General features: G+C 41.8%; 1 protein-coding gene across 3 annotated transcripts in view; it reads left to right on the plus strand.

Moving 5' to 3' along the window:
- The window catches only part of KIDINS220 (kinase D interacting substrate 220), a 205,558-nt gene that overhangs the window by 55,043 nt on the left and 137,079 nt on the right, over positions 1-13,436 (plus strand). For all 3 annotated transcript variants that reach the window (XM_075861128.1, XM_075861131.1, XM_075861129.1), the window contains exons 9-13: positions 1,057-1,155; positions 1,259-1,357; positions 9,070-9,168; positions 9,427-9,604; positions 9,807-9,971. In XM_075861128.1, the coding sequence (XP_075717243.1) occupies positions 1,057-1,155; positions 1,259-1,357; positions 9,070-9,168; positions 9,427-9,604; positions 9,807-9,971 (640 nt within the window). The remainder of the gene's footprint in view (positions 1-1,056; positions 1,156-1,258; positions 1,358-9,069; positions 9,169-9,426; positions 9,605-9,806; positions 9,972-13,436) is intronic.

The following is a 13,436-nucleotide window of genomic DNA, read 5'->3' on the forward strand; positions in this document are numbered from 1 at the left end:
TAAGGTCTCTGCTTGCTGTCATTGCACGGTTTCCTTCCAGTGGATGAAGATCTTTACATGTGATGTACACACCGGTGCGTGGCTTGTTACAAGACACGGCTCTGATAACTGCACGGTATCAAGTAACAAGCCTGTGTTCATCACATGACTATCCACTGGAAGTAAGCAAGGAAGGCTCCTACTAAATGACAGCATGCACAGATCTTGAAAACGAAGAAATTGATGATACAGAAAATATCTTGGAATATTTAAAAAAATTTGTTATATGAAGAATAAGCCATTTTTGCAGAAACCATAATACCCCTTTAAACATTTTAGCCATTGATCATGGATTGAATTCGCGGAACTACCAGTCTATGTAAAATGAGTGCTTCCCATTTTAAAGCGAAATAAACATAAGGCAGAATTGAATTCTAGAAGGAAATCTTCTGTATACCGTAGTTTAGGCTACATGCTCTGCATACTGTATATAAAGAGGGCTGCGCCTTATGGCTCCTATATTCAGTATAGACTGGCTTGTGGTAATAGGAAGAGTACAGTGAAGTAAAAAAAATATATAAAATCCAGATTCTATGTGTTCCGTGTACTTAGAAGCGGCATTTTTCTCTCCGCCGATTCTGTTCAGCCTTCTTGCTGTTTTGGCTGAGAGTGGGTCCTGCGTGTCACACACAATCCACCTAATTTCGATGACGTCTAACATAGATGTGATTGATATTCTGGTGAACCTGTGTGCAGGAGACACGCAGGACCCACTCTCAGCCAAGCTGGCAGTTCAGCTGATCTGACGGAAGCGTCTGATCGGGAACAATGCAGCTTCTGTATATACAGGATCCATAGAAGCTGCATCGTAAAAAAGTCAAAAAAAATTCTGCTTAAAATCAGAGTAATAACATAAATTTAATAATAATTAAAAAAAATTAAAAAAAACATTCGAAGGTGTACGTATACTTAGAGCTTCCTGTTTCTGGTTTATGAATGTTATCGTTGGGGGCAACAAGTTAAATCCTTAATGGCTGCTAAAAATGGACCTTGATATATATTTTGTTTTTGTAACAGAATGGCGACACTGTTCTGATTGGAGCGGTCCGCGGGGGCCATGTTGAGATTGTCCGTGCTTTACTGCATAAATATGCTGATATAGACATCCGAGGACAGGTAAACCTGCCCCCCCCCCTCCTTGTCACATGACTTAATTTTATCATGTTGCACTTGCTTATAAATAATTTGGATCCTAATTTTTTATTCTTCCGTCTTTTAGGATAACAAGACTGCATTGTACTGGGCTGTAGAGAAAGGAAATGCCACCATGGTTCGTGATATCTTACAATGCAACCCGGACACTGAAATCTGTACTAAGGTAATGGAATACGTTTGGTCTGTGGATCTGACATAAATCTCGAAGATGGGAATAATGTTTTGGTTCCCCAATATATTACCAACAAATAATTGCATCTTATAATATTGCAGCTTCACCCCATCAAGCATTTTCAGATATTATATTATTACTTTTTGTAATCTACAAATTTGTTGATAAATTTGGTGCATCTTTTGCCTGTCCGGTCTAGTTTTAAGCTATCTGAGTTGAAGACCGTAATAATCTGCCCCATTATGTTTTTTTGTAAAAAAAAGTTTTTATTTCATTTTTATTTTGCACAGTCTAAACATATCTAAAAATGTATTTTTGCTACTTGGAAACCATCATCAAGCAGGCCGATGACTTATTATGGCTTTAGATTTATTCTATGTATATGAACTAATCAGACCCACAGACGATTCACAGCGGAGCCCCATTATGCACTTCGGGTATGTTCACACGACATATTTTCAGGCGTTTTTCCCTCCATAAACGCCCCGGAAATCGGCTAAAAATACGGGGGCTGGATGCCTCCTAACATCTGCCCATTAATTTCAATGGGAAAAACGGCGTTCCGTTCCCACAGGGCGTTTTTTACGCAGCCGTTTTTGAAAACGGGCGCGTAAAAAAACGCCTCTTAAAAAGTGCACGTCGCTTCTTGAGACGTTTTTGGAGCCGTTTTTCATTGACTCAATAGAAAAACAGCTCCAAAAACACAGGCAAAAAACGCAAGTTGCTTAAAAAATCGCTGAAAATCAGGAGCTGTTTTTTTTCCTTGAAAAAGGATCCGTATTTTCGGACGTTTTTTTGTTAAGCGTGTGAACATAGCCTTACAGTACTAAATCTAAAACACCTTGTAAGAATCACATCCATCAACAGTAGCTTCCTGAAGGTTTCCACTGTAGAAATTAACGTAACAAATGTGTTGAAAAAAACGGCAAAACAACTGAAATGTAGAAATATTACAACGATTCCGTATTTTACAGTTACTACCTAATGTAAGGCTTGGTTCACATCTGCATCAGGGCTCCGTCCAGGCGTTCCTTCAGAACCCTGACTAACACACAGGAACCATAGGTTTCCATTTGCTTCACCATTGATTTCAATGGTGACGGATCTGGTCGGTGCAAATGGTTTCCGTTTGTCACCGTTGTTTAAGGGTTACGTCGTTTTGACAGAATGAATAGCGCAGTCGACTACGGTATTGATTCTGTCAAAACGACGGAACACTTAAACAACGGTGACAAACGGAAACAATTCACACCGGGTCAGTCACCATTGAAATCAATGGGGATTCAAACGGAAACCTATGTTTTCCGTTTGTTTGTTTGTTTGGATTTTGTTCCCCTGACGGAAAGCTCAGACGGAACCCATGAACGGAGCCCTGACGCAGATGTGAACGAAGCCTTAGGCTGGTTTAATACACCGTGTTTGGCAGCATTTTCTGTGGGTTTTTCTTTTTTGGCTAAACCACTGCGGCCAGAGGTTACTTTAAAGTGTACAGTGAAGCGTTAAAACGTCTACAGACACAGCGTTTTGGTTTGTGCCCTTCTTGCGTTTTTTGGTCAGTTGCTTTTTTTAAACCTAGCGTGCTTAACGTATGGCGTGTTTTTCTGTCCATAGCCTTCTCTATAGAATTTTAAAAATGCCAGGAAAAACGCTTGACACCAAATAAAAGGCACTACTAATAACAGCTGGCGTTTTTTTACATGTGTTTTTAAAACTCTGAACTAAAGCCCTTAATCAAAGGTGGAGCTACACCTAAATTTACACCTGTTTTACGTGTCCCCCCCCCCCCCTTCTCCACTTTTTCCACCTGACGGTAAGCGATTATTATACTTAATTTTCCACTGTTACTACAGGAGGATTCCCATGGGATTATGGCTCAAAGTATTGAACACCTTTTACAGAAACTATGAACCCCATCCCCTTATGCAGTTTAGGGCTGATTCAGACGAACGTGGCGTTTTTGCGCACGCAAAACACACAGCGTTTTGCCTGCGCAAAAGCCACTTGACAGCCCCGTGTGGCAGTATCATATGATGCGCGGCTGCGTGGTTTTCGCGCAGCCGCCATCATTATGACACGCCATTTGGATGTTTGTAAACAAAAAAGCACTTGTGCTTTTCTGTTTACATTCATCCTTTTGACAGCTGTTGCGCGAAACAGGCAGTTCGCACGGAATTGCTTCCGTGCGACGTGTGTGATGCGCGGAAAACGCAGAGATATTGACCATGTCGCGCTATTTACGCAGCGGACAAACGCTGCACAAAAAGCACGGACTGTCTGTACTGCCCCATAGACTTCTATTGGTCCATGCGAGCCGCGTGAAAACCACGCGGCCTGCACGGACGCAATTCACGTTCGTGTGAATCCGCCCTTACTGTGGCATTAAACAGCCTTAGTAATTAAGAGGTTAAAGAGATTTTCTCATTCCTTTTTTCTTTTTTTTGCCATTTGTTTTGCGAATTCTGATTAAAACTACTTTAAATTGACCTGTTCTAGTTCCGTGACTGCGCCACTTCTTCTTCCTTGTTTCTGTGATGGATGACGTCTTGTACTTCATTCACGTGTCTGTATCTCTGTAAAGTAACCCCCAGTGTACGGCACGTCCTCAATCTCATGCTGTGCTTTGGGCTGAGTCATTATTCCGATCTACTGAGCAGCAGCGCATGCCCCGTGAGCGCTCCACTAAAATGCTCTGTCCACACATGCGCCTAGCTTGCCCCCCCCCCCCCCCGAAGCTGTGATGTGACTTGGGGCATCATGGGCTCTAGTTTTCAGCTGTTGCTGAAACTGCCAACACGCCCAGTTCTTTGGAAGTGCTGAGGCAACACAGCGGCACGTGCTGAGGACCAGCAAAAAAAATTAAAAAGCACAGTTTTAACCCCTTCCCTCTTTGGCCACTTTTGACCGTCCTGACAGAGCCTCATTTTTCAAATCTGACATGTTTCACTTTATGTGGTAATAACTTCGGAATGCTTAAATCTATCCAAGCGATTCTGAGATTGTTTTCATGTGACACGTTGGACCTTATGTTACTGGCAAAATTTGCTCGATACGTTCAGTATTTAATTGTGAAAAACACCCAAATTTTATGAAAAATTGCAAAAATTTGCATTTTTCTAAATTTAAATGTATCTGCTTGTAAGACAGGCAGTTATACCACACAAAATTGTTGCTAATTAAAGGGAACCTGTTACCAGCATTTCACCTATTGAACTTTACTTATCCCTCACTGGCAACTGCTATCAAAAGTTCATTGCCGTTATCCCCGCTCCTAAACTCCTCCTCCGACTGTAAAGAACGGTCTGCAAACATTTTGCGCCTTTTATCGTAATAATCCGGTGTCCCGTTGTACGTACATACTAGAATAGGACATCGATGCACAAGCGCAGGATTTTGTGTGCTCGGGGAAGGTGAGGAGCTGTCAATCAAAAGTAAGGAGGCGGAGTAAACTCTGAAAGACTTGAGGACTGAAGATATGACTCTTTTCAAATAAAGATCTGACTCTTTTCTGCTCATTAGCATACGTTGTGGGGACACTAAAAAACTGATTACTAAAGCTACAGAGCCGACTAAGATGACATTTATAGGTTATATAGCAATGATTTTTCACCCACTACCACCAGGTATTGCCGGTTTAATAGGTGAAATGCCGGTGACAGGTTCCCTTTAACATCCCCCATATGTCTACTTTATGTTGGCATCGTTCTTTGAACATCCTTTTTTATTTTTCTAGGACGTTACAAGGCTTAGAACTTTAGCAGCAATTTCTCACATTTTCAAGAAAATTTCAAAAGGCTTTTTTTACGGGGGCAGTTCAGTTCTGAAGTGGTTTTGAGGGCCTTATATATTAGAAACCCCCAATAAGTCACCCCATTTTAAAAACTTCACCCCTCAAAGTATTCAAAACAGCATTTAGAAAGCTTCTTAACCCTTTTAGACGTTTCACAGGAATTAAAGCAAAGTAGAGGTGAAATTTACAAATTTCATAGTTTTTTGCAGAATTTAATTTGCAATAAAAAAAATTTTATTACCCGAGAAATGCAACTCAATATTTATTGCCCAGATTCTGCAGTTTTAGGAAATATCCCACATGTGGCCGTAGCCTGCTACTGGACTGAAGCACCGGCCTCCGAACAAAGGATCACCTAGTAGATTTTCGGGCCTTCTTTTTATTAGAATATATTTTAGGCACCATGTCAGGTTTGAAGGGCTCTTGCGGTGCCCCCATTTGAGAAACTACACACCTCAAGGAAATTATCTAGGGGTATAGAGAGCATTTTGACCGCACAGGTTTATTGCAGAAATGATTGGACGTAGGCCGTGAAAATTAAAATCAACATTTTTTCCAAAGAAAATGTAGGTTTAGCGATTTTTTTTTTTTAAAATTATTTTTATTTTTTTCTCATTCCCACAAGGGCTAAAGGAGAAAAAGCACCGCAAAATTTGTAACGCAATTTCTCCCGAGTAAAACAACACCCCACATGTGGTCATAAACGGCTGTTTGAACACACGGCGGGGCTTAGAAGGGAAAGAGCGCCATTTGGCTTTTGGAGCTCAAATTTAGCAGGAATGGTTTGCAGAGGCCATGGCACATTTGCAAAGCCCCTGAGGGATTAAAACAGTGGAAACCCCCCACAAGTGACCCCATTTTGGAAACTACACCCATTGAGGAAATTATCTAGGGGTATAGTGAGCATTTTGCCCCCCCACGTTTTTTGCAGAAATTATTGGAGTTAGGCCGGGAAAATAATAACAATCCCTTTTTTTTTTTTTTTTTTTATAAGACCTAGCTTTAGCTCAAATTTTTTTTATTTTCTGGACAAATAAAGGAAAAAAAAGAATCCAACGTTTGTAAAGCAACTTATTCAGAGTAGGGAAATACCCCATATGTGGTCATAAACTGCTGTTTGGGCACACAGTAGGGCTCAGAAGGGAAGGAGCCGTATTTGGCTTTTGGAGTGCAGATTTTGCTGTATTGGTTTCTGGGCGCCTGTGGGACCAAAACAGTGGAAACCCCCCTGAAGTAACCCCCATTTTGGAAACGACACCCCTCAATGCATTCACATCCGGGATGTAGTGAGCATGTTAACCCTGCAGTTGTTTTGCATAAATTAGTGTGCACTCGATTTTGCAGAGTGAAATTTTTTTTTTTTCCATCTCTATGTCAATATGTGGTGCCCAGCTTGTGCCACCATAACAAGACCGCTCTCTAATCATTATGCTGTGTTTCCCGGTTTTAGAATCACCCAACATGTGACCCTATTCTTTTGCCTGGACATTTGAAAGGGTTCAGGAGGGAAAGAGTACCATGTAAAATTGAGGCCTAATTTGGCGATTTACACAGAATTGGCTCACAATTGCAGAGGTTCTGATGTGAAATAATAAAAGAAACCCCTGAGAAGTGACCCCATTTGGAAACTATACACCTCAAGGCATTTATTAAGGGGTGTAGTGAGCATTTTCACCCTACAGGTCTTTTCCATAAATAAATGCGCTGCGGATGGTGCAAAGTAAAAATTTATATTTTTCCCTAGATGTGACATTTCAGTGGCAAATATGTAGCGCCCAGCTTGTGCCACTGGAGACACACACCCCAAAAATTGTTAAAAGGGTTCTCCCGGGTATGACGATGCCATATATGTGGAAAGAAACTGCTGTTTTGGCACAATGTAGGGTTCAGAGTGGAGGGAGCGCCATTTGACTTTTGCAGGGCAGATTTTGCTTGGTAATAGATTTGTTTTGGAGTTTGACTGCTATTTCAGTTTATAATGTGGGGGTACATGTAAGCCGGGCAGTGTACATCAGGGGCATAGTCAGGTGGCATAATAATGGGGTAAAAAAACAATAAAATAATCCATAGATGTGTGTTACCCTGTGAAGCAATCCTTTCTGCACAGGCCAGTGTCGCACTGATAAATTACCTTACTTATTTCCCTTTTGGTTCACACTCCGCACCTTTGCAGTTTGGGGAATTTTGCTGGGAAGTGTTGTCCTGGTATAATACGGACACCGGCGCTTCCACCGGATATGTTTGGGCCCTCCCTTTCCTGGTTCCCTAATTTTAGGGCCTTGATAAATCGCCTCTTGAAACAGAAGAAATGTTCCCCTCGGACCTGCACAACTGTATTTTTTTTTCCTGACTTATTGGAGCCTTTACTAATTAAATTTTTTTATGAACGTAGTGGTATGAAGGCTGTTTTTTTTGTGGGACGAGCTGTAGGTATGATTAGTACCATTTTGGGGTACATGCGACTTTTTGATCACTTTTTATCCTATTTTTTGGGAGGCCAGGTAAACAAAAAAAAAATGCAATTCCGGGGTAGGTTTTTTTTTTATACAGAATTTACCATGCATTATAAATGACATGTTAACTTTGCGAGTTCGAGTCCGGCGATACGTAATTTATAGAACTTTTTTATGTTTTGCACAATAAAATTACTTTTGTAAAAAGAATGTATTTTTTCTGTCTCCAAGTTGTGATGACCAGAACTTTTTAACTTTTTCGTCAACTGGGCTGTATGAGGGCTTGTTTTTTGCGAGACGAGCTATAGTTTTTTATAGGTACCATTTTTGGATACGTGCGACTTTTAGATCACTTTTTATTCCAGTATTTGTAGGGCAAAGTCACCAAAAAACAGAAATTCTGGTATAGTTTATTTTATTTTTTTTACGCTGTTCACCGCGTGCCATAAATAATATAAAATTTTTATAGCTCAGGACATTACGGTCGCGCCGTCACCAAATACGTATGGTTTATTATGTTTTTTTCAATAATAAAGGACTTGATAAGGGAAAAGGGTGATTGTGTTTTATTTTATTACTTGACACTTTTATTATGTTTTCAAATTTATTTATTTTTTCACTTTTTTTATATATATATATTTTTTTATACTTTTTTGACACTTTCAAGTCCCACTAGGGGAATTGAAGGTCCAACTGATTTTTGTTTTTTCTAATACATTGCATTACCTACGTAGTGCAGTGTATTAGATCTGCCAGTTCACTGACAGCAAGCCGATTAGGCTTCGCCTCCCGGCGGGGCCTTAATCGGCTTCTGTAATGGCAGAGCAGGAGGCCATTGGGTCTCCTGTTGCCATAGCAGCAGTCGCCAGACCTAATGCGTAAAAAACCACGGCAAAAAAAAGGCGTTTATTTCCATCTCCCATTGATTTCAACAGGGATTTTGAGGAGGAAAACGCCTCAAGATAAAGCATGTCGCTTCTTTTTCCATGCGAGTTTTTTTTTTTTGTTTTTTTTTTTTTTGCTCGCGGTTAAAATAAATAAATGGTTGAAATAAATGGGAGTAAATTTCGGCCGTTTTTCGCTGCTGGTTTTGCGTAAAAACTCAGTGTGAACAGGGACTAAATCTGTTATTGTGTCACAGTATTGTCCTCGAATGTACAAAAAAAGGACTGGCCATACATATAAGATGTATGTTGGCTGAACGCACCGATGTGTATGGTGGTGTCCCGACTCCCCGCTGGCAGATGCCGGGGGAGAGAAGGGTTGGGCGTGTTGAATTTAGATAAATCGGTGCTGAGTCTGGTGGCGGCTTTCTCACTGAGAATACATGCATGCGGGTGTCGGGAGGAATAACTGTCATTTGGCCGACCGCTATCTAAAATGTATGGCCAGCTTAAGTGTTGCAGAAAATAACTAGGTGTAATAGACTTCGTAACAGTTTAACATTTGGCATTGACTTTCAGGATGGAGAAACTCCGTTAATTAAAGCAACTAAGATGAGAAGTATAGAAGTGGTGGAGCTCCTGCTGGACAAAGGAGCCAAGGTTTCTGCAGTCGACAAGGTAAAGGAATTGTTATTAGACTGTGGGACACCGTGACGTGTTGATGTTTGGCATATACTGAAAATAAATGGTATAATCCTAGTTTACCATAATCTATCCCCACAAGTAAAGGTGCACGACATGACGTTGGTCCACATGACCCTCAAGTTTTGTCAATTGGAGGGCTGTCATGTATTTTTTTTTATTTGATATCCCGCAAGTAACTGCTCGGTGTGTGGTTTGTACTGAGGGCTCTAAAATCAAAAAGTCTATTTCCAGAAAGGAGACACTCCACTTCATATTGCCATCAGAGGCAGAAGCCGCAAACTCGCAGAACTGCTGCTGAGGAACCCGAAAGATGGCCGATTGCTGTACAGGCCCAACAAAGCGGGAGAGACCCCATACAACATAGACTGCAGCCACCAGAAGAGTATTCTTACCCAGATCTTCGGTGCTAGTAAGTGCCTGCGTTTGTTAGTTATTGTGGGTGGAACTGGCAGGGTGGTAATTCCCCATACCAGATCCAGCCACATCAGACACCTGCTTTGCCTTTGCTTTCAGATTATTCTCTTAGTCTTGATGTGAATAAAAATGTTTTTGTGCGTTGTATATTTTATGTCATAGGCCAGTCTACGTTTAAAACCAACTGTCTTTCACAGGGCATCTTTCTCCAACCGAGTCGGATGGTGACATGCTGGGCTATGACTTGTACAGTAGCGCCCTGGCTGATATACTCAGTGAGCCCACCATGCAGCCCCCAATCTGCGTTGGACTGTATGCTCAGTGGGGGAGTGGGAAGTCCTTTTTGCTGAAAAAGCTTGAAGGTAATGTTCTTCCTGGAGATTGTGTCACGTTTAGCCGTTACTAGAAGTCTTGCTTTGCTGCTTAATCCTTGACGCTAGTGAGAATTCTCAGTCATTTCATGTCAAAGACCATTTATGCTCTATGGTTAAATAATGGTTCTTTAATTTAAGTTCACACGTTCTGTTTTACAGGCTGAAAAATATGAGGCTAAGTTTAAGGGAAACCAGCGTCCTAAATGCATATGTTCACTAGCATATTTTAAAAGCATTTTTCAATTTTGCAGGTTGTGTTTAGGGCATTAATAGGAAAGACTTAGATGGGTTAAAAATCTGCTCATAAAACGCTTCAAGAAGTTACAGGGTTACAGGTCACTTCTTTTTTTTTTTTTTTTTTTTTTTTTTTCTTTTAAGTAACTTTTTTCTGCGGCAATTGTTTTATTTTTTTTAAATCTATTTTTATTTTGCAAACGTTACAAACAAAGGATCAACAAGACAGCCCATGGTAAAAGTATCTCTGAACATTTATACCGTTACAGTATACATCAAATGATCAATGATAAAGTCATAATTGGATCAGAGATTTTGCCCCAAAAACAGAATGAAGAAGTGTCAAACGTCATTAAGGCATAGGACATAAGACATAAGAGAAGGGGAGGTCAGAGGGAGGAGGATACACGTGTATCTCCCATTGTCATCGTGATGCATTACGGAGAGTAAGGAAAATTGTGATCGGTGCCACACCAGTCAGCCGATGCTTCAGATACCAAGTTGTGAAAGCAAAGCATGCAATTAGTTTTTGTTTTATGTGAAGTGGTAGAAGAGGTATAAAGTTCTCCCATAACTTAAAAGAAAATGTTCAGTTTTGTGCTCTTTACGAAGCGAGGTTTCCACCCAATCCATTCTGAAGAGATATGATAGTTTTTCTAGAACAATACGATGTGTGCGGTGCATTGTTTATCCAAACTTGAAGGATCGCCTTCCTAGCAGCCGCAGAGACATAATATAGTAGTTTTTTGTGATTGTTCGGGATAGGGGTCATGGAAGGGGGTAGTATGCCAAATAAACCCCATTGCAGAGTAGAGGGGCATTGTATAGATCGGGTGTTTGATACAAAGTTCTGTATCTTTCGCCAAAAGTCAACTATAGATGGGCATAACCAGAGACAATGTAATAAGTCTGCGTGTGGTGCTCCCCACTTTAAACACGAATGGTCAGAGGAGTTACCCATGGGAAAGCCCCAGGGAGGGGACACGTAAGCCCTGTGAGCAATTTTAAAGGACATTTCCCAGTACATGGCTGATGGGAGGTATTTGGCAGCCTTAGTCATAGATAACAGTATGTCGTCATGGGTTATTTGATCTAAGTGGTCAACCCAGTAAGATATGCTTTATCCCTATTTAGAGTAGTCAAACGATTGTCTTAAAGTGTTAGAATATGTAGTAATCAGTTGTTTTTGGCATTGAGATGGGTTTAAGTGACAGAAGAAGTCATCCCAGTCTTAGTCCTGTAAGTGTCATATGACCTTGTGAGCATAGCTACAGGCCTGCATGTAATAAAATGGGTGTTATCCCCAAAAAATCATGTGTGTGTGTGTGTATGTATGTATGTATGTGTATATATATATATATATATATATATATATATATATATATATATATATATATATAATGGGTAGGGACGACGAGTGGATACATCAACTATCTGATTAATGCAATTCAACCCCTTCATAGCCCATCTACAAAAAAAAATCTCACGAGGATTAGCATTTTGGAAGTCAAAATTATTGATCCAAGGAAGGAGTAGGGAGAATCTAGGGTTTAAACCTAAGTGTTGTCTAACCTTGGTCCATGTCGACATAACTAGGGGGTTCGCTTGTTGATCAGGTGACAAGTCGAGTAGGGAGTGTGCAGGAGGCACGTTAAGGAAACGGGTCTTGCAAATTGTTGGTCTAATGTGGAATCCGCAAAGCAGGATCTACCAGTTAACCAATCTCCGATCACGTGTAGTTGAGCCATATTGTATAAGTGAAGCTGGGAAAGTTAATCCTGCCATGTTCACGGTGTTGCTGTAATATGCACATGCTTTTACTGTAGGCTTCTTGTAGTGCCAAATGTAGACCCGAAAGAGAGCGTTCCACCGCCTAACGTCCACTGGTCTCAAGTATATAGGTAAGGATTGCAGGAAGTATAACCATTTAGGGAAGATAACCATTTTTAGTCAATTTTGCCCTTCCCAAAAAAAGACTGAGGAGGCACTCCAAGCCAAGAGTTGTGGTTCCAAACAAGCAATAAAGGGATTCAGGTTTTGTTTATATAAACGTGATGGTTTCCTTGTGATACGTACCCCCAAATAGGGAATATAGTCAGAGTTCCATTTAAATGTATCTTTTGAGGACCAAAGTGGTCTGGAGGGACCTTTAATAATTAGGGCGTCCGATTTTTGTATGTTGATCTTGAAACCCAACAGGGAACCATAAAATGAGATATCCCGGAGGATCCGTTGGAGGGTAGAAGCAGGGTTAGATATGAACAACAAAATTTAATCTGCAACTGCCAGTAGCTTAATTTGAGAATCTCCAATTTGTATACCCTGAAAACATGCTACGGACTGTAGATGACGGAGAAGTGGATCTAGGGATAAATGAAATAGTAGCGGTGAGAGAGGGCATCCCTGGCGTGTACCCCTGAAAATTGAAATGGGAGGTGAGTTGAGCCTCTTGATGGTAAGGGATGTGGCAGAGAAGGCCTGTGAGTGTGAGAGGAACATTAGGAAGCGGTCCCCGAAGGCCCGGGACTGCAACACCTCTGTGAGAAATGGCCAAAATACAGAGTCAAACGCCTTTTCTGCGTCAAGTCCCAGCAACATTGTCACCGGGGAGGAGAGGTCAAGTGCAGATACCGTGGCTGCTACGGCCTGACGGATACCTTGAGGCGGGATTCACACGACCGGGTCGTTCCCGAGCCCGAGTGTCGGCCGGTTATGCATCCGTGCCGGGCCGGGCAGATCCGGACGGTGACATCAGCGGCAGCTCCTGAAGGGGAATCCCCATGTGTTCGGGGATTCCGCTTCAGGAGTTTCCCCTGATGTCACTGCCCAGATATGGACAGAGACATCAAGCGCTCTGTCCAGGAGCGGAATCCCCGAAAACACGGGGATTCCGATCCTTCAAGGAGCTAAAGTGCGGCTAGCACATAGCAGAGCGGGGAGATACCTCCCCGCTCTGCTATAGTGGCGTCGCTACAGTAGTAGCAGCAGCAGCAGCTGCAGCTGCTAGCGGCGCCATCGAAGGTGTCGCCGAGCCAGGGTGCTTTTAACAAGCAGGGGAAGGGAGCCAGCGCAGCGCTCCCTCCACCTGCTGTACACCCCGGCCCTGCAACACAGTGTACAGCGATGCCATTCGTCAGAGTGGCATCAACTCCTCCTCCTCACATGCACTCTGCGCTGTGAGGAGGAGGAGATAGAGCGCAAGCTCCGGAAAACCCGGCC

Source organism: Rhinoderma darwinii, chromosome 4 (assembly GCF_050947455.1).
Source record: "Rhinoderma darwinii isolate aRhiDar2 chromosome 4, aRhiDar2.hap1, whole genome shotgun sequence".
In the NCBI taxonomy this organism is placed as follows: domain Eukaryota; kingdom Metazoa; phylum Chordata; class Amphibia; order Anura; family Rhinodermatidae; genus Rhinoderma; species Rhinoderma darwinii.